At 44.8% G+C, this 19,841-nt stretch overlaps 1 protein-coding gene across 2 annotated transcripts; it reads left to right on the top strand.

Moving 5' to 3' along the window:
• The first annotated feature begins 256 nt into the window (after nucleotides 1-256).
• MFSD14A (major facilitator superfamily domain containing 14A) lies at nucleotides 257-19,523 on the top strand. Of its 2 annotated transcripts, XM_055724164.1 has the most exons (13): nucleotides 257-512; nucleotides 2,465-2,534; nucleotides 9,662-9,757; nucleotides 10,943-11,005; nucleotides 12,414-12,541; nucleotides 13,630-13,744; nucleotides 14,871-15,089; nucleotides 15,389-15,502; nucleotides 16,012-16,083; nucleotides 16,506-16,618; nucleotides 16,777-16,874; nucleotides 17,405-17,568; nucleotides 18,203-19,523. In XM_055724164.1, the coding sequence occupies exons 4-13, from the start codon at nucleotides 10,979-10,981 to the stop codon at nucleotides 18,407-18,409; spliced, it is 1,257 nt and encodes a 418-aa protein (XP_055580139.1). In that variant the 5' UTR covers nucleotides 257-512; nucleotides 2,465-2,534; nucleotides 9,662-9,757; nucleotides 10,943-10,978; the 3' UTR covers nucleotides 18,410-19,523. The 2 variants fall into 2 exon arrangements, with proteins under 2 accessions (XP_055580139.1, XP_055580138.1); XM_055724163.1 differs by lacking the exons at nucleotides 257-512; nucleotides 2,465-2,534 and adding an exon at nucleotides 4,243-4,475.
• The last annotated feature ends 318 nt before the right edge of the window (nucleotides 19,524-19,841 follow it).

Below are 19,841 nucleotides of genomic sequence, written 5' to 3'. Positions count from 1 at the left end.
GCTGTAATTCAAAAGACTGTAATGGATTTTGTTGAATTCTTTTAAAATTTATAAATGAAATGTTGCTTTTTCTTCTGGTTTTCATTGTCAGTAACTTGCATATTTTAATATATTTCCTTATTGGTCTTGCATGTTCTGTTCTATTTAAGTAATCATCATTTCCCAAATTCAAAGTTGTTGCTCATTTTCCTCCTGGTGACAGTGTTTCTTGCTGCATATTATGAACAAGGGAAATTATTCATTGTTTTCTTCCCTGAAATCCATGATGTGTAAGAAAGAGATGTTAAAAAACATTAAGGGGGTTTTTTTGTGTGTATTAGAAAGGTAATGTTTATCTATAACTTGGCATTATACCATATATGTGGTAGTGTTTCATCACCTGTGGTGTTCAGGTATTGTAAGAAAGAAAGTCCAAGAAGTGCTTTTTTTTTGCCTTTGTTTTCATGGTTCTTTAAATTTTTAATGCTGATTATTTTCCACAGGAAGTTACTAAAGAGTTCTGCTCTTTCCAGGTAAGCTCATTCTATGTTTTTATATATCTAGAATTAATATATTTTTACTGGAAAAAATGCAGGGGAAAATGCAACAAAATACGTGGGATTAATTAGATGATATCTTCTGCTGTCGTTACTGTGAATCCAAACTTCTGTTCAGTTGAGTTTATAAATTTTTCTAATTATTTCCTGCTAGCTGAATTTATAACTCTTTCTAGAGGAAAAAAAATAAATCTGTCCTGAGGTGCCATTCCATGCTCATTTTTGAATGTCTGCTGCACATTTGCATCCAAAAGTAAACACGACATTTTTAATTCTTGTGTTCAACCTTCCGTCATCATTCTGACTGTAATTAGCCATATTAATTTCATTAGCAACGTGTAGCTCAGTAAGAATTGCTTATATGCATATGTTTATATTTGCAGCCATGAATAACACCTCTTTAGATTGTTAAAAGCTAGTCTGTATTGTCAATATGTTTTAAATCTAATTTTAAATATATAAACCAAATATAAATCATATCTTCAAAAACTGTAGGAAAATTTTTAAAGTAGTCTGAGGATATTTTATATGTTGATGTTGTTATTTGTGTGTGATTACACTGAATACAGTTCTAATATATTGTTGCCAGGCAGTGTGGAAACAGGTTTTTTTTTTGGTTTAACAGTGCTGAAACATGGAGTGCATCTTACATGAACTAATATAGTCTCTTTTTTTTAATCCATATTGAGGTAAAATATGGGGGGTGGGGGGGGTGGGGGTGGTTCTCCCGTTTGTGTAGTTAATGTTGCTATAGTAATAAAGTAGTTAAAATTAAGCACTGTCTTTATTAAGAGTATGATACAAAACTGTTGGAGAGCTTTGTAAATGGAGAGGCTTGCCTTATGCATATTTTAGCAGAAATAAAAGTAGTTTAATAAATATTTATTATTTCAGAATGTAATTTTTGGCATAGTTTTCTATAAAGTCCAGAAGGCTATTGTAAGAAGTTTGTTGATAGTACCTTTTAACTTACAGCCTACTGAATTTTGCCACAAGTTTGATTTTGACTGAGACATGCTTCTTTTTGACCACTGTATTGTGACTTCTTGTGAATTGCATTTGAGCAGTGTTCTTGTGACTGTCTGTCTCTGCACTCTCCTGGTCTGAAAACCCTGATCTACTGGTTCAGGACTGCGGTTTCTGAACTGGGAGTGGCAGGGGAAGTCTGGCTGTCAAGTACCAAGTCATATATATATATATATATGGTGTGCAATTGTAAAGCACAGTGATCCTTTGTAGAAAAGTTTTGCCACAAGTCTGCCCCGTTTTAAGTGTTTAATTTTGACAGTAGTGAACAGTACAATGTACGCTCTAAAATACAATGCAGTCTGTTGATTCACGTTACAATTTAGAAGCTGATGTTTTTGTATATCCATAATTTACAGTATGTCAGAGACCTGAACGGAATTCACAAACAGATTGCTGTAGATGGGGGACAACATGTTTCCCTGTCCTTTCCAGAGATGTATATAATAAAATCAGGTTATTTCACCAGCTATGCAGGAATAATTTTCAGGACACTTCATTTCTGTCATTTCTTTTTGTCAGTTCCACTCTGATCTTAGTGATCACATGCAGCATGATTTAAACTGAAACTTTTAGGCCATTAGGTGACAGATATTAATTATTAATCAACTAACCAAAGGAGCATAGCTGGTACAGAGTTACTGGGATGCAGGAGACAGTGGTCCTGGAGTTTGCCCTGAAAGCAGTCTGTAGAACTCTTAATTGAAACCATCATTTGTCTGTGCTTTGGAGTCAAGGGTTTCCTTTGGGGACATCAGAAGTACTCTGTTTTGATTCTGCTTCCAAAAAGATGGTAATGGTCCTCTGCAGCTAGCGGGTAGCATCATGCATTTACTTTGTATAGAAGTTTGAACACTATGGGTATTTAGGTGTAACGGCCAATTTTTGTTTCTCTTCTTCAGGAGATTAAATGTCAGGAATTTCTCTCTCAGTTAAATAATGGCAGAGTGGATTATGTCAGGATTTACATAGGTAAGTGGAGTTTGATATTTCGAAACGTGTAGCTGGCTGAAATTCATGACAGCAAAAGCAAGTCATACTTATCTAGAGTTTAGTCTAAATTTAGGAATTCTTAACTTGAACTATCTGCTCAGCCTACGTGAGCAAACGGGATGTTTAAGAGGTACTGTTTGGGAGGACAATGACATCAGTAACAGGGGTTGGTCTAATATAAAGGTGTGGATAGAAAACCAGCTGTTTAGTCAGTCTAGTTACAAAATGTTTTTGCTGAGATGTAGTTGTGTTAACTTTTTTACGTGAGTTTCTTACATGTCACCTACATGTCTGTGTGCTGAGTTTCCTGCCGAAGTGTAACATCACTCTCCCCAAGCAGACTGGAAGCCATGCCAAAATTTTAGACCCCTCTCCTTTTCAAGTAGAAGGGGTGAGAAACCCTGGAATAGAATTGTCACGTACTTGGCATAATTTAGTAAGACTTGTAACAAATGACTGATAATAGCAATGGCTGCGACACCCTTTTTCCCCTGTGTGTAGCCGGGTAGATCCACACTTTGTGTCATGAACTAGAGCCTTTGTCCCACAGCAAGGCCAGCGTATACCTGTAGGCCTGAGCAGGGCTGAGCCTCGTGAAATGCTGAATTCCTTAAAAGCTGCAATATGATGACATAAAAGGGTGCTTGGTCTCAAGGCTAAGAGTTTAGCTTCAGCCCATGTGATCTTACTGTGTTGGCACAGCGGTGTGCGCGGTGAGGGAGCCCCAGTACAGGCCCGCACGTCAGGGCTGAGGTGCAGCGTGGCAGCCGCTGTTGGTGTGGACACGGAAGGTGTTAATGCACGGCTGAGATTTTGGGGGAGGCAGGAATGTGCAGTAAGGGGGCTGGAAGATAGAGGATGGAGTGAAAAAAAGTGCAAAGGCTGGTATGTGGATATGGCCGTGGAGAGCTGTGTCTGAGGTGGTGCATGTAGCGGCACTGGATGTGGACAGGTGTTGCTCCATTTAGTGCTGCCAGGTATCAGCAGTGAGTAAATTTAGGCTGTAAGCCGCATAAAAATTTATAGCACTAGTGCAATTTTTTATGAGATTTTCACCACCAGTGGGTACGATGCCTTGGGATCCCCATTACCTTACTGTGTGCGGGCTGCGTGGTAAACCGGGGCCCCAAGTGGCCTGCCCGTTTAAACGTGTTAAAACTTTTGTGAGTTTTAACACTTGGGAGTGAGAAAGCGGCGCCTCCGGGTTGGGTTTGGACGAGCTGTGTCTGGGGTTGCGTGCTGCGCTCTGGAAACGCCTCTCGGGTACACCGGCTGAGAACGGGCCCTGGGCCGGCGCGGGGCAGAGGGAGCGGGGGGAGACAGCGCCGGGGCTCGGCCGGGGCGGCGGGCGCAGGCGCTGCTTGCGGGATCTGAGGGGGACCGGGCCTGCGAGGGGCACGGGGAGCCGGTGCCGCCGGGCCGGGGGGGAGCCGGGCGCCTGCAGCGGCGCAGGGGTGGCCGGCGGGTACCCGGGGAGGGTCGCGCAGGAGGACGGGCCGGCCCGCCCGGGGCGCTGCGGCCGGGCGCGCTGCTGGGGCCGGGGCACGGGCTGCACCGGCGGCCGGCCGCGTTCGTGGCGGTGGGGCGCTCGGCGCGGCGGGGCCGGGCGGGGCCGGGGGCCGGGCTCGCTCCGCGCACGTGACCGGCGGCCGGCCAATGGGGCGATCGCGTGATGCGCGGCGGCGGCTGCGCGCGGGGGCGGCCGGCCAAGATGGCGCCGGGTGCGTGAGCGGGGGCGGCGGGCGCGCGGGGCGGCGAGGCGAGGCGAAGGCCCGGCTGCTGGGGAGGGTCCGCTGCTGCCGCCGCGCCCCCCCGGGGCGGTAGGATGGTAAAATGACCCAGGGGGGGAAGAAGAAGAAACGCGCCGTGAACCGCAGCATCATGCTGGCCAAGAAGATCATCATTAAGGACGGCGGGACGGTGAGGCCGGGCGGGGCCGGGGGGCGCGGCGGGGGCCGCGGCAGGTGCGGCGGGGGGCCGGGGGGCCCGCGGGTCTCGGGCGGCGGCGTGCGAGCGGGCCGCGGCCGGCCCCGGCGCCGGGCTGAGCTCTGTGCCGGGGTTTCGGTTTCCTTTACGCGGCGGGCTGGCGCGGGCTCCGCGGCCCGAGGGGCGCCCGTGCGGCTGGCGCGGCCGTGCGGGTCGGCCCCGTCGTGCCGGCGCTCGGGGCGCTCAGGGCGAGCGCCGCCTCAGGAGCCGGGCGCGGGCAGCTGCGGCCGCCGGCGCGTCTGCACCTGGCGCGGCAGCGGAATGGCCGAAGTGAATCCGGGCGGAGGGAGGAGCCGGTGGCCGCGGCTGGCGGCGCGGTGGCCCGGGCGGGCCGTTGTGCGGGAGCGCGGGAAGGGCCGAGCGGGGCGAGGGAGCGGCGCTGCGGGGGGCAGGGCCCGGCCTGCTCTCCCCCCGCGCCCCGTAACCCCTGAGAGCGGGCCGGCGAGTGGGGCAGGGCCTTGCATCGTGGAAGCCCTGCAAAGGGTGCCTGGAAGAGGTGGTTTGCAGTTCCCTGCCGCCGTCATGCTTCCTCTTAAATACATAATTTTTAAAAAGAAAGGAAGCTGTTGAGTGCTTTGGCTGCCGGAGCTTGGTGCTTTTTGACTGATGTGTAGCGTCTCTTCCAATGTGTGTCATCACCCCAGGATTTGTTTCTGCTGGGTAACATGGTGTAGCTTTGATGTGCGCTCTTCTAAATACAGTGTCATTATTTCAAATAAAGAGACATCTTGACAGGCTCGGTGGCGGTGGCCCTTCGGTTTGTGTTTTTGGAACAGTAATGGAGAAGAGGGAGGTGCAGAGTCACTATAGTTGTTCATCAAACCAGTCATCAACTGCATTACTCAGTGGTAAGAAGCAAAACTAATTCCAGTGATGGATGCTGATGTTTTCCAGGACATTTTTTCCTACTCTTTGTTAAGGGGAAAACACATGAGATTACCTTGTACAAATGTTAAATGCAAATATTTTAGAATGAGTAACTGAAGCAGAGTAAATGCTGTCACTTGTGGGACACAAGGCTTCAGAATTTCTCTCTGTAGTAATCGCTGATTTAAATACAGTGTACTTGCAAGTTTCCTTTCTCTCTCAGCTTTAACTTTCTTTTGCCAAGGAAGGAAACAGGATGATATAATAACTGCATTCAGTGGTACTTATGGTGCTGCATTCAGTGTTTCCCCACCAGTTTCAAAAGCAGTGTCCAAAACTGCATCAGTTTTGTATGATTTTCAGTTGTTTCTAAAACTGTGGGGAAACGGGCTTATAAACATTACCTGAAGGGATGTAGATTGTTGTTAGATAACAAGAAGTACCAGCTTGTGATATTTGCTGCTTTCAAATAAATGTTTTGAGAATTTGTTAAATAAAATTTTAAAGTTATACAGTCTGATGTAGCAGAGTGTTGTTTATCATGACAGCAAAAGCTTTATGCTTGGTTGTTGGGTTTTTTTTTTAGTGTTTGCTGAAACATTTAATTAGCCTTCTGTGCTCAGTCTCCTTAGTTTCTTTGCTTACCCAATGTGTTATGTGATATTATGGGGAACAGGTAAATGAAAACGGCCCATATCTTGAATGCCTCCAACTGGCAAATCAGTAACTAATCGATCATCTAAGTGTGCAGTTTCCAGCCCAATTGGTTTATTTTGAAACTGACATCAAAGAAAATTGTGTGACTTGCTGGCAAGAATATATACAGCTGTTTAATGAGGCAGTGTCACAGACAAAAAGTTTACTGATGGGGAGCTTCCATTAATTTAATTTAATGTCACTTAACTACTGATTCTTACGTGGCAAGAAAAAAAGCGAGCAAAAGGGAAAACCCACCCAATTTCCTTTGCTAAGCCTGTCCCCCTGCCGCAGGTTATGCTGGGTCCCCTTGGTGAGTCGGTGGGTGGGGGCATTTTTGTGCTGTTCTCTTTGCAGCTTAGTAGCTGTATTGCAGGGAAAAAAATATGTAATGGTGTGTGTACTCAAGTGTGCGTTGCCAGATTCACCAAAGGCAAGGCAGTAACACCAGTGAAGTGGTTTCCATGCTGTTCTTAATTTTGCCTTCCTTTATGACCGCTTGGAATTCATCTTATGCAAGAATTACGCGTTTTTGAAGCAGCCATGAAGTGAGTTAGGAGGTACGCCTGGGCAATGCTAGAGAGAATCAGAGCCTAGTACTTCATTCGGTGCCTTTTTCCTTTCCCGCGGAGGAGCCGCAGCTGTGATCTCGTATCTGATACCTTTGTTGCTTTGATAGTTACTCTGTTGCTGTCAGATGTGTCTTCTTTGGGTTGCCTGGCATAGATACTTTCTATCACTGGTATGACTGACAGTACACAATGTTAAATACATTTTCTCTCTGTCTAGGGAAAGGGGCGTTCTTGGAGCACAATTTTGTGCCACAGATTTTGCCAACCGTAAGGACGCCGTGTTCTGGCTACGTGGTTGCAGAGACAGGTTGCTGTTACTCTCACTGTAACATCTTAGTTGCAGGCTGTTCGCACAAAGGCTCCCTATCTTTAATCTCCAGGTGTAAGGCCTCCTGATTTGGTTACGCTTAGGTTATTACATTACATTACGCTACATTAGCCAGTTTGTAAAGTGCAGCAGGGCAGGTTTGTAGAGTAAGACAGGGCTGGATACCAAACACCTGCACTGTACGTGTTGGGTTAGGAATGTACATCAGACTAGCACTTGTTTCTTGTGGGCTGAATGCACATAATACATCTTAATGCATTGTAATGTAACCACTTACTAATTTCCTTCCCTTTCTTCCACCTCCGGAATATTTTTGCTCCATTATAGTTGCAACCATCTTTAAAAATAGCTACAGAGGTTATGATCTAAATATGACTAAATTACTTTTTTTTTTTTATAGATAAGAACAAATAACTACCAATGATACATGAGCATTAGCAACACGAAAGCAAGGAAGTTTAACCCTAGTGAACTAAATGTCACTTCTGTTTGTTTCTGCCAATGTAATGGAAACAGCTGATCAGGTTGCGTACAGCTGGATGACATGGCAGAGGGCAGCGGTCACCCACTTTGTCTCTCAAATTGCCAACAATTTAGCTGTGCAGAACAGCCACTGGTTTCATTCCGCTGTTTTGGTTTGTGCGTGTCATCTCTGAGTAGCTGCCCAGAACTGGACCAGGTAGCGTGGCTGCTGAGCTTGGGTTTGCTGTATGTGAACAGAATGGAGGTGCTTCGGACCCCGGTGCTTGGAGGCACAGGGATGCTTTTTGAGCCCTGCCTCACCATCTGTAATAAATACCTTTGGGGGGTCATGAGACAGTAACTTGACAGGAATCTGGGGACTATAAGAATAAACCTGATGTTCTGTGTGAGACTGAGCCAAACAGCTCAGCGCAGAGCTGGACAAATTTTTAACCCAAAACTAAAATAAGGGTTGTGGGTGGAAAGGGAAGGGAATTGTGGGAAGTGAAGATAATTATAGCTGCTTTCTGTACCGATAAAGACTGTTAATTTACCTTCTTAAGAGAACAGGCTGAAAAAATTGCAACAGTGTCTGTTTGGTACATCTGTATTTACTGAAGAGAGCTGGGGAAAGAAAAATAGCACAGTGCTAAGGTACTTCTGTAGCTCACCTTTTACATATTGATACGGTTCCTTTTGAAAATTATGACCTTTTCTGGCAGTAGGGGTGAATGGCCGGTGTGGTTTTCTGTATTTATTTCCTACAGTTGCTCAAAAGGCTTAGGGCTTTTTTCCCTTTGTTGGAAATACTAGAATCTGGAAAGAAAAGCTGTGTATGACTTGCACAAATCTTGTAATAAAAGAAAGACTCAAGTATTACCTAACCGAAACTTAAAAATTGTGGTGTTTGGGGTTGGAAGGCACCTGATTCTAGCTGCCCCCTCTTTTCCCTCAGACAGGGTCAGCTGGAACAGTTTGCTCAGGGCCGTGTCCAGTCAAGTTTGGGGGATGGAGACTCCACAACTTCACTGGGCAACCTGTTTCCAAGAGGGGGTTCTTTTGTGCAAAGTTTAAGTAGAATTTCCTGTTTTTGTGTGTGCTTCCAGTCCTGTCACTGATGCCTCTGAGAAGAGTCCGGCTGTGTTGTCTTTACTCCCTCCCATCAGATACTTACGCACGTTGGTAAGGCGCCCCGAGCCTTCGTGAGAGGCAGCTGAGGACCTTAACCTAAGTGCTCCTAGGTCTGATCAAATCGGTGCCGCTCTGTTAGTAACTCACCTTCACACAAAGCCAGGGAAGCAGATGTTAAGGCAGCCCCGCCAAGCTTGAAGAATGCATATGAGATTTCTGATGAGTTATTCCTGCTACCTTCATATGAAAGTAATGAGTGCAGTTTCCTCAATTTGCAAATGAAGACCTGTGGCATGTTGTTTGACAGGGTAGCATTTACAGAGTATGTGAGATGAGCAGGTTGTCCCACCTGTGCTTTTTGTTCTCCTCAAAAGCTACTTATGATTATACTAAATGACCAAAGAGTTTAATGTTCCTTACTTCAAATCTTTTATCCAGATCTCTTCCTACATTTGAAGCACACTGCATCTAATGGGCCTGTTCTCAGTATTTAGGAAGCAATCACTGCTGTTCCTGAGATTCACTTCTGGCATTCATTGCTTATGGTTTTCTTCCCTAATTTAGAGCTGTCAAAGTTTACGTAGCCATGGTGCCTTTTAGTAACAGAAGTACGATAAAGCTGTTTGATAGACCGGGTAATTAGACTTTGGGGTAGCTGAGTGTGAACACTGCTGTGTTTTGAAATAATGAAAACTTTATTTTCATGGAGCGTTGTGTGCGCGTAAGCATTTTTCTTGAGGAAAAGGAACTTAATTCTCCAAAGAACAGTCTGTTTCCACTTGCAGTGGCATCCTTGTTTCCCAGACTGGCAGTACAAAAGGTTTATTTTTTAATTTGAGATGGGAGCGCACTTTGTATTCTGTGGAGGATTAAGACTTTTCAGGATGTTGGCAACAAAGGGTTAAAAAGGAATTTCACTCAGTACCAGTTAGCTTGAATAACTGTATTCTGATGTGTTGAATCCTGTTTCATTTCTGAATCCCTCTATTTTTAGCGTTAGATGCATTTCTCATGACTGGTAGATTATGAGATGTTTAAATCGCTTGTTTTTTCTCTTGTTTTAGCCTCAAGGAATAGGTTCACCTAGTGTCTACCACGCTGTTATAGTGATCTTCCTGGAGTTTTTTGCTTGGGGACTCCTGACGGCGCCCACTCTTGTGGTAAGTGATACCCTTAATCTTTTTCTTGCTGTGTGGGAGATGGGGCGATCACTGCAAAGGCACTGAACGTCTTCTGAATTAAATGAAAATTATGTATCACTGAGCTGCTCTGTTGTGCAAATGAAAAGTTTTGTATTTTTGCATGGAATCAGGACTTCCAAATTATTTCTTCAAAGCAACATAATGATGCAGCATAGCTGTTTATGTGCGATTCTGCTAACACTCAAGCTTACATGTAAATATTTTCTGACTTGAAACCAGTAAGACTATAATGAAATTATCTTCCTTTCAAGACACTACAGAAAGCTGAAACATGACAAATGTAAGGACAAAAATATGCTTGAAATTTGGTAAAATTATGCAAGTGTGTGTGTGCACGTAGAAGGTCTTTGCTGACCTGGCTGTGCTTTAAACAGAAGCTTCAGAACACGGACCCTGTTACACTGGTCAAAGCTTCCCTGTGATTAGCAAGACAGTCATACCAATGTGTTTGTACCAAATTATTTTCTCATTTATTTGGTTGCTTTCCGTTTGGGTTTAATCTTCAAAAGTGACACATCCTTACAAATTAAAAGGAGCAAAGGCTTAAAGATCTCCAAGCAAAGTCCACCTAAAACACAGTCTTGGTGTGGCCCTGTAAGCTGAGGTTAACCATGAACAGTCTCTTGGGTATAAACAGCACGTCGGTCACTGAGTGGAATCCATCTTACGTAGCACGAGTCAGACCAAGAAAGGGGCCTGCTTTAACCTGCCCATCCAGGCTCCGCTCACCAAACTGAGAGGCGCTGCAGGATGATGATGCCTCTCTGGCCTCTCCCCAGCCCCCTACAGATGATAGAGTAATGGGCAGAGTCTGGTCTGAGACCCATTTTCTCGGTTCTGTGTGGTCTATTTAGACTTCAGACACTGAGGTTGGATGACAAGAATCCTTCCCAAAGTGCTGAGAGAGCTGAGGCCTCCCTCTGTCAGGTGTAAAGCTAAAATCTCAAAAGCACTTCCCATGGGAATTAAAGATTAAATGGCTTATTTGTGGTTAGTCTCTTTTTTTTTTTTTCTTTTTCCTTTCTCCGTATTATGTGAAACTATAAAACTGCTGTGGGTGTGCATCTGTTGAAGTTGGCTGCATCATGAGCAATATTCATAGTTAATATTGTGTAAGTGACAGTGTTCATATTTCTTCTCCAGGTTTTGCATGAAACCTTCCCAAAACACACATTTCTAATGAATGGTCTAATTCAAGGAGTAAAGGTAAGGTGACACTGGCTTGACATTGTCTCCCATAACATCCTCATACATAAACTCAGGACGTGCGGGTTAGGTGACTGGACAGTGAGGTGGATTGACAGCTGGCCGAACGGCAGGGCTCGGAGGGTTGTGATCCGCAGCGCAGAGTCCAGCTGGGGGCCTGTAGCTCACGGTGCTCCCCAGGGGTCAGTGCTGGCTCCAGTCTTGTTCAGCTTATTCATCAGCGGCCTGAATGAGGGACAGGGCACGCCCTCGGCAATCCTGCTGATGATACAAAACTGGGAGGAGTGGCTGGTACACCAGAGGCTGCGCTGCCATTCAGTGGGACCTGGACAAACTAGACAGCTGGGCAGAGAGGAACCTCGTGAAGTTCAACAAAGCGTAGGGTCCTGCACCCAGGGAGGAACAACCCCACACACCAGCACGGGCCCGGGCTGACCTGCTGGAAGGCAGCTCTGCAGACAAGGACCTGGAAGTCCTGGAGGACAGCAGGTTGCCCACAAGCCAGCAGTGTGACCTTGGGCCAAGGAGCCAGTGGGACCCTGGGGGCATTAGGAGGACCATGGCCAGCAGGTCGAGGGAGGTGATCCTGCCCCTCTGCTCTGCCCTGCTGAGGCCACATCTGGAGCACTGTGTCCAGTGCTGGGCTCCCCAGTTCAGGAGAGACAGGGAACTACTGGGGGTGCCCAGCGAAGGGCTACAAAGGGGATGAGGGGGCTGGAGCATCTCCCTTATGAGGAAAGGCTGAGAGAGCTGGGGCTGTTTAGCCTGGGGAAGGCTGAGACGGAGTTTTATCAGTGTCTGCAAATATTTTGAGAGGCATGTGTCAGGAGGATGGGGCCAGGCTCTTTTCAGTGGTGCCCAGTGCCAGGACAAGGGGCAACTGGCACAGACTGAAGCACAGGGAGTTCCTTCTGAATGTGAGGAGAAACTTCTTTACTGTGAGGGTGACAGAGCCCTGGGACAGGCTGCCCAGAGAGGCTGGGGAGTCTCCTCTGGAGACATTCAAACCCCACCTGGACACAATTCTGTGCAGCCTGCTCCAGGTGACCCTGCTTTAGCAGGGGGTTGGACTGGATGATCTCCAGAGTTGAACAGGATATTTTCTATTACTTAAATTTATGTGAATTCTATATATATAAAACTATAAAGCACAGTTTATAAAGCTGCTAATATGACTGGATCATCTATATTTTGAATTTTGTGTAGTTCTGAGGTAACAAATCTCAAATTTAAGGTAATCAGACATGGGATAGAAGATCAATAATGCTTGACCGTATTGCCTTTGCATTGCCCTATGGTCATCAGACTTTAATAAAAGTAGAGCCCAGGCTGCTACCATATTGCGGTATGGTTGGCTACCGTAATTCTAACCGCTTGCTTCTAACTTAAAACGTTTTGTTTCATTTAGGGCTTACTATCGTTTCTCAGTGCCCCACTCATAGGTGCCCTGTCTGACGTGTGGGGACGGAAGTCCTTCTTGCTGCTAACAGTGTTTTTCACCTGTGCGCCAATACCACTGATGAAGATCAGCCCATGGTTGGTAAATTTCTTCACACTAGGTTTGCCATTTCTGGTCAAGGTTGCTATATAGTGCCGGTTTGTAGCATCGTTGGTAAGGTACTGTTTGTGCTCTGTGGAAGGCTGAGGCTCTTGTATTACTTTGGCCAGAGCTGGGAGGACAGTCACGCTGAAGTGGCTGCTGTGAGGCCACACACTTCGGCCAGGATTGCAGGAGCTGCCGGGTTTGTGCTGTGCTGCAGGCCCCGCTCCCTACTTCAGCACGCTTGCGAAAGACGCGAGAGCGCTGGGCAGTAAACGGTGTAGGTCTGTGCTGTGGCCCTGTTACTCAAAAGCTAACCACCTATGCAGCAGCGAAAGCCTTACCTAATGCTAGCTAGTGCGTGAAGTAACCATTCGTACCCTAAAATGTTGCTGCAGTTTTCTACTTTCTCAGGTTGTAAAACCCATCAGCTCTCAGGCTGTGCGCGCGTCAGTGAGCTCTTCACTGGCACCTGCGTTCCCAGGTGGAGCCTGAGCCGCGGCTCAGTTGGTGGCCTGGTGCTGTGCCCGAGGGTGCAGCTGGGATAGCCCCGGCGGCAGTGACGCAGGGCAGAGCCAGCGGTGCGGGTAGCCCTGTCGGCCTTTTCAGTTTTCTCTCTGCTCACACGCTTTGCTCATGGGTTCTAAATCCCTTTGCTGGGGAGTAGTTTCTTTCTAAGTGTAGATTAATGTTTCAAATGACAAGTGCTAGTGTCTAGAGCTTAAAGATTCGGCTAATGTTGCGACTCTCAATGACCAGCTTCTCAAAATAGTGAAGTTCTTAATTTGCTGTGGGTGGTAGGCATCCAGCGGGAGTTAGCCTAACACCTCTTTTCCCAGAAGTAACTTCTTTGCAGCAGCTTTCTACAGTGTTACAAAATTAGGCTGTTTGTACTCAGTGCGCTAAGGAGTTACACAACTGTACCGGGACACATTCACAGGGGCTTTATCCAAGTTAGTATTTGTCAGGGAAAGCTAGACAAGATGATTTACTGTTGAACCGTATTTGCATTGTAAATGCAGACTTTCTGTTTCTATTTAGCTGTTCTGATTTATTTTTTTATATATATATATAATGTTCCTAGGTGGTACTTCGCTGTTATCTCCGTGTCTGGAGTTTTTGCGGTGACGTTTTCTGTGGTTTTTGCATATGTAGCAGACATAACCCAAGAACATGAAAGAAGCATGGCCTATGGTTTGGTATGTATTTTTCTGGCTCTGTTCCTGTGGCATTCAGGACTAAAAGCATCAGTAGGCAGAGCTTTTCAAAATTGCGGGTTTATTTCTTCTGGGGCAAGTCGGTTTTAGTTTGGAGTAAGGTTTTTCTGTTGAATTGTTCTTGTCATCCAGTCCTGTATCTCTTGATACTTAACTATCTAACTTAAACAAAACACAACTGTGTTAAAGGCTGTCTTTCAGATGTGTGTCTTAGCAGTTATTATCGGTGTTAATGATGTAATTTGAGAGGCTTTGGTTATTGCTCCATTGTTTCTCACACTAGTGCTACTCTGTCATCTTCTCAAAAATCTAACCTTGCTCCTGGTTAATGCTGGAAGTGCCCTTGTATGGTATCCTGACTACTTCTGCTTGTCTCCAGTCACTGCACTTCATTTCAGAACAAATGTAGCCAAAACTTGTCTGCTTTAAGTTCTTACCTCTGGCCTCCGCTGCTGCGTTACCTCTTGATAACCTGCCAGGTCTCAGGAGCCTTCCCAGCCCTGCGTGTTGTGGGTTAGCGGAATTATTTGTTGTGTTCAAGTGACAGAATCCACTGTCATATTCAGCAGCAAGAGCCAGAAGCAATGGGTATAGAACTAAATAGTTTCTTTCTGCCTGTATACGTCAGGGATTGAGATATGCCGAGAAAGTTCCTTCAGTTTTAAGTTAACATCTTCCACAACAAGGGCAGCTGGTTAACTGGAAACTTCTTTGTGAAGACCCACGGTACCCAGTTGGATTAACCAGCATATTAAATATGCCCTTGATACATGTCGTGTTGTTCTTAACAGGCATCGCGTATTTCACTAATATGAGCATTAAACGCAGCTCATCGCTTCCCAGAGATACCAGCATGCTGTATAGTTAATTAAACCTAATTATGTCGGTACATACTAGAGTGCTGGGAGCCTCACATTGCTGTCCAGTTATCAAAAAACCCCCATATTTTTGGAAAACCTTTGTCTGAAATAACACAGATGCTGCCAGAGTGTCACAGGAAAAAGGTTACTTTTAATGGTTGCCTGATTAAAATGGGTAGACTCCTGAAAATGCTAAGTGGGCAATAATGTTGTTGACCATATAACTGAAAATCTGTTATTTATTCCAGGTTTCGGCAACTTTTGCGGCAAGTTTAGTTACCAGCCCCGCTATTGGTGCCTACCTTGGTCGAGTCTACGGAGACAGCCTGGTTGTGGTCCTGGCTACAGCAATAGCCTTGTTAGACATTTGTTTTATTCTTGTTGCTGTACCAGAATCGCTGCCAGAGAAGATGAGGCCAGCGTCCTGGGGTGCACCCATTTCGTGGGAACAGGCTGACCCTTTTGCAGTAAGCTACTGAAATATGGAATATTTTGTTACTTTTTAAATGTTGAGCTTTTGAGACAGGGAAGACTGAATTTACCATGTTTCAGGCTTGAAGAACAAAGCCCATCTTTTTTCAGGTTTAAGTTTGTGTTGCTGCTAATACTTTGGCCAACAAGCCTGCTAAACATGCAGGGAATGTGTTGGTGGTCCCACGTAGTAGCTGCATTAATTGACACGCTTTTCAGATTCACACTAGAGATGCTTTTTGAATATGAAGGCTGAACGTTTTACAATACTTCTATTTTTTTTTTTTCCCCACAGTCACTGAAGAAGGTCGGCCAGGACTCAATTGTGCTGCTAATCTGCATAACAGTCTTTCTTTCCTACCTCCCAGAGGCAGGTCAATATTCCAGCTTCTTCCTATACCTCAGACAGGTAACTTTAAAGTTTTGAAATGAACAGAAATTTATAGGGAAGTCTTCAGTGTTGCTGAAATATTTTTATTAATACAGAAAGTGCAGATAACTAGTATAATTTAAAAGCTTCCAGCAGCTGATTTAAGTCACTTGCTGTTCTGTTATTGTCTTCTTTTAGAGAGACAAACCGAGAGACTATGAAGTAACAGTTTCTCCTATTATGTAGTTCTTTGCATCATTCTCGGACCATGAGGTTCACTATGTTAAACGAGGTTTTTTTATTCTTTGAGGGAACCATTTACTTGTTTTCTATCTATGCCCCTTTATTTTTGTGTACTTACTTGATTTAATGGCAAAAAAAAAAAGGGGGGGGGAACCCAAAACCACAACAAAACCAAACCCTGAAGAACCTTTTTTCTAAGTTAGGGAGGAGTTGAATAATACCAGTCTACTGCATTGTGTGCTATGTTTGTGATGTCATAGTACATGGTTTACCGTTAATAATCAAACTGCCTTTTTTTCATACAGATAATGGGATTTTCATCTGAAAGTGTTGCAGCATTTATAGCAGTCCTTGGGATTCTTTCCATTATCGCACAGGTGAGTTACTGCTACATACAGCATGGGTTTGGTAACTCTGAAAGCACTAAGCACTGTGGAGAGCTTGCAGAAACCTGACTCACCTTTTCTGCAGCTGTTTTTCTAAGTCTCTAACAATTGATTAACACCCCGCTTTAACGTAGATGAAAAAAGAGCAGCTTGCCAGTCAGGGTTTGGTTCATTAATATCCAAGGCATATTGTGCTGGGAAAATTCAATCCTTGTGCACTGAAGAAGGGGCGGCAGTTGGTCATATTACTTGCTAAATGACTGCTGGTTTTTTGGCTCCTGGATACTTGGCAACTACTGCTTTTGGAGAATTTTACTGGGCTTTTTAAAATTAATATATTATTTGCATGTTTTTAATATTTAGAATAAAATGTTACTTTTTTTTTTTCTTTACTCCCCCCTGCTCCCTGTCAGACAATAGTTTTGAGTTTACTTATGCGATCCATTGGAAATAAAAATACCATCCTACTGGGTCTAGGATTTCAAATACTACAACTTGCGTGGTATGGCTTTGGATCAGAACCATGGTATGTAAATTTCATTTCGATATCTGAACGATACGGTGTTTTCCTGCATTTTATCCTTTATCAAAGGGAGATACTTAAGCATGAGTGAGCACACGTACGTGTACATACACATATGAGCGCTGTCCATGCAGAGCCATTACTTTGGGTGTGTTTTGCAGGATGATGTGGGCAGCGGGTGCGGTGGCGGCCATGTCCAGTATTACTTTCCCGGCTGTAAGCGCACTGGTTTCACGAACTGCTGACGCTGACCAACAGGGTAGGTGTTGTCCCAGTACTTTGCATTCTAGTCTGGAGTCCCGTGAAGACAGACGTGTCAGGGTGTCATCATCGTGCTGGTCCATCAGCCTGAATCTTGGCACTGACCAGCCCGTACACCAGCACAGGTCACAAAATGTTACAATCCAAGTTTCTTGGAAGTTGTGATCTGTGTGTATTGCGGTGTTTGGCACAGAGGGAAAACGCTGAACAGGTCCCATCTGCAGCAAAATATTTAGCAGACTTGCTTAGTTGTCCGGGTTGCGTACAGCGCTTTCCCTCCTGTGTGAGAAAGTGTCGTACCGGTCTCTGAATGAGCACGGCATGGGCAGGACTACTCTGTGCCGAACGGGGAGATGGAAAACCACCCGCCGTGCGCTGCAGTACCGGCTTTTCTGTGCCCCCGTGTATCGCTACCCATAGCGCAACACCATTTAGAGCCACTTCCCTGCTCGTGCCGGTTCAAAGGTGAACAGAGCCTTGCTGATCCATTAAAAATAGCGCGGTAACGGTGTATTTGGCTTCTCCCAGGTGTTGTTCAAGGGATGATAACAGGAATTCGAGGACTCTGCAATGGTTTGGGACCAGCACTTTATGGTTTTATATTCTATATATTCCATGTCGAACTGAGTGAACTCCCCATGCCTGAATCGCCATCAGGAGGTAGCGTCGTCACACAATACCATTTGCAGCAGGTATTCTTTCACTTACCGACTCCAAAGAAACTGGGAGGGGACTGTGCGCCCACCAGTTCTTGAGATGATGCTGTGTTACATCTTGTTATGCTTCGTTTACAGTTAGCCAGCATAACAAACAGAGGTTCTTGAATCACTCCGGGGGAGGGCTGTTGATGGGTTTGCTTGGTTTTAACTAGGCGGTACGGGTGAGGTTAACTTTCAAATAGATACAGCTGCTGACCCTTGTAAAGAGAATAGATGGAGGGAAGGAGGGACTGGTCCCAGCAGCATCCCGTGCTGTTTCTTGTCTCCTTGACACTGTATTTTCCTTTCACATGTCATCCATTTTTGTTTTGTTGCCCTTTAACCAAGCTCTCTGTATTCTTTTTTCTAGTTCCTAATAATTAATTTGTTGAGGAAGCTAAGCAGGAAGGATTCACGCTAGGAAAGGAAGTGGGGCAGCATTAATGGGAATCATATGCTCCCTCTCCGGAGCCTTAGGATGCAATACTCTGTCCGCAGGGGACAAACGCTGCGCTGGGTAGCATAGCGAGACAGAGTTGCTCCTGAGCCTTGTGCAGTTAGCTGTGGGCTGTAACCATGTGTCTGAAGGCTTGTTAATACTTTGTGGTGTTACTGTTGTTGCTTTCAGAATTCTATAATTCCTGGACCCCCATTCTTATTTGGAGCATGCTCTGTGCTGTTGGCACTACTTGTTGCCTTGTTTATTCCCGAACACACCAACCTAAATGTACGATCCAGCAACTGGAAGAAACACTGTGGCAGCCATGGCCATCCCCACAGTCCGCAGGCTCCCGGTGAAGCTAAAGAACCATTACTGCAAGATACAAATGTATGACAAAAATCCAGGAGAACTTTGAGACTTATTTTGCATCAGCAGTTTGGGATACACATTCCAATTCCATCAAAATGTAATTTCTTAAGGTAATCTTAAGAAGTAGCTTTCTGCATGAAGTCCATAGGAATTTAAAACCGGAAGTTTCTCCAAAGACGTCGCCATTGAATTAGTAATTTGCTTTTCAAAACGGTTACATACTCATCTCTTGCCAGGAAATACTGTTACTACTAAACTTTACATTCTAGTTCGGAGACAAAGAATAGAGTCAAGGCATGAGCATGTGTCCTTCTGTTCCTTAAGGTGGTGAGCTTTAATTCTAGTCGTGCTAAGTCTCAGTGAGACATACTAGCATCCATGCAGACCCATTCATTTTAATGCTGTAAAATCTTGGGTCAGATGATTCAAAGCCTTAATGTAAATGTACTCAAGTAGGGAGAAGGTGAATTGGTATCATTTATTTTAAAGGTCATATGGCAGGGGTTTTTTTTAAGTTTGTACTAATATAAAAATCACATGAGCACGCTTGCTGAACAGTAAAAGTTATTTTTATGTAAGTGCATTTACTCTTTCTATTTTTGAATAAACGGTAGTATCAAACACTTGTTTAAATACTAAGTGGGTGTTTTGAGCCTACAGATTTTAATACTGGCTCTAAAACTGCTTTCTTGAGTACCGTTTATTGTACCACTATATTTCTGATGTTTGCGTAATCATAAAGGACCTCAAAACTTGAATACACAGACTGAAATATAAGCTGATAGCCTTGAATATGTCAGTGTGCTATATAGTGGCCTTTGAGGACTGTCACAAATAACCCTTTTGCATTACAGAGCTAATGTTTTAGTCCTAAATTTTCAGGACCCTTAGTACAGAAGAGAGCTTTATACAAGTACTGATGTGAATTTCTCTAAAAGTGTATATTTTTGTGTCCAGTTGTATTATTTAAGTGTTCCTTTGTATAAATTTGTGTATAAAGTATTGTATAGGTTTAAAATGTTTTCATCTTGTGGTTATTGCTTAATGCTTTTTTACCTTTGAACATTCACCATGGTTGACCAAGAGCAGGAAAAGAAAATGTAAATATACTGTTAATAAAGTTGAATATTTTAATGAATTTTTAAATAATTGCTAATGTCTCTTAAAACCTTACGTGTAGTTGTACTTCAGCAGGTGGGGAAAGGAAGTCTGGAGTACAGGTCCAGCACTGCGCTTTATCTGTTAGATAAGGCTGAGGGTCTTCATTTTGTGTGGCTGCAGCTGGCTGCTTCGTTCCCTGGGAATCTAACGAACAGGATTGGGGCAGATACAGGCTGCGAGAAACAAGGCTGTAACAAAGGCTGTCCGCCTGCAGTGGCCTGCAGCTTCTGCCTCCGTGATGCTGTGCTGCTGTCAGTCTGCCCAGGCCACCACCGTTTTGTTTCGTTTAGATTTG

The sequence above is a fragment of the Falco cherrug genome, chromosome 12 (assembly GCF_023634085.1).
Source record: "Falco cherrug isolate bFalChe1 chromosome 12, bFalChe1.pri, whole genome shotgun sequence".
Classification (NCBI taxonomy): domain Eukaryota; kingdom Metazoa; phylum Chordata; class Aves; order Falconiformes; family Falconidae; genus Falco; species Falco cherrug.
This window is presented reverse-complemented; position numbering and strand designations above follow the sequence as displayed.

Excerpts from the sequence above, each read along its gene's own strand:
- MFSD14A (XM_055724163.1), top strand. The coding sequence starts at position 4,389 with ATGACCCAGGGGGGGAAGAAGAAGAAACGCGCCGTGAACCGCAGCATC. Across the intron at positions 13,745-14,870 it reads GAAGCATGGCCTATGGTTTG|GTTTCGGCAACTTTTGCGGC; the intron begins GTATGTATTTTT and ends TATTTATTCCAG. Across the intron at positions 15,503-16,011 it reads TCTTCCTATACCTCAGACAG|ATAATGGGATTTTCATCTGA; the intron begins GTAACTTTAAAG and ends TTTTTCATACAG.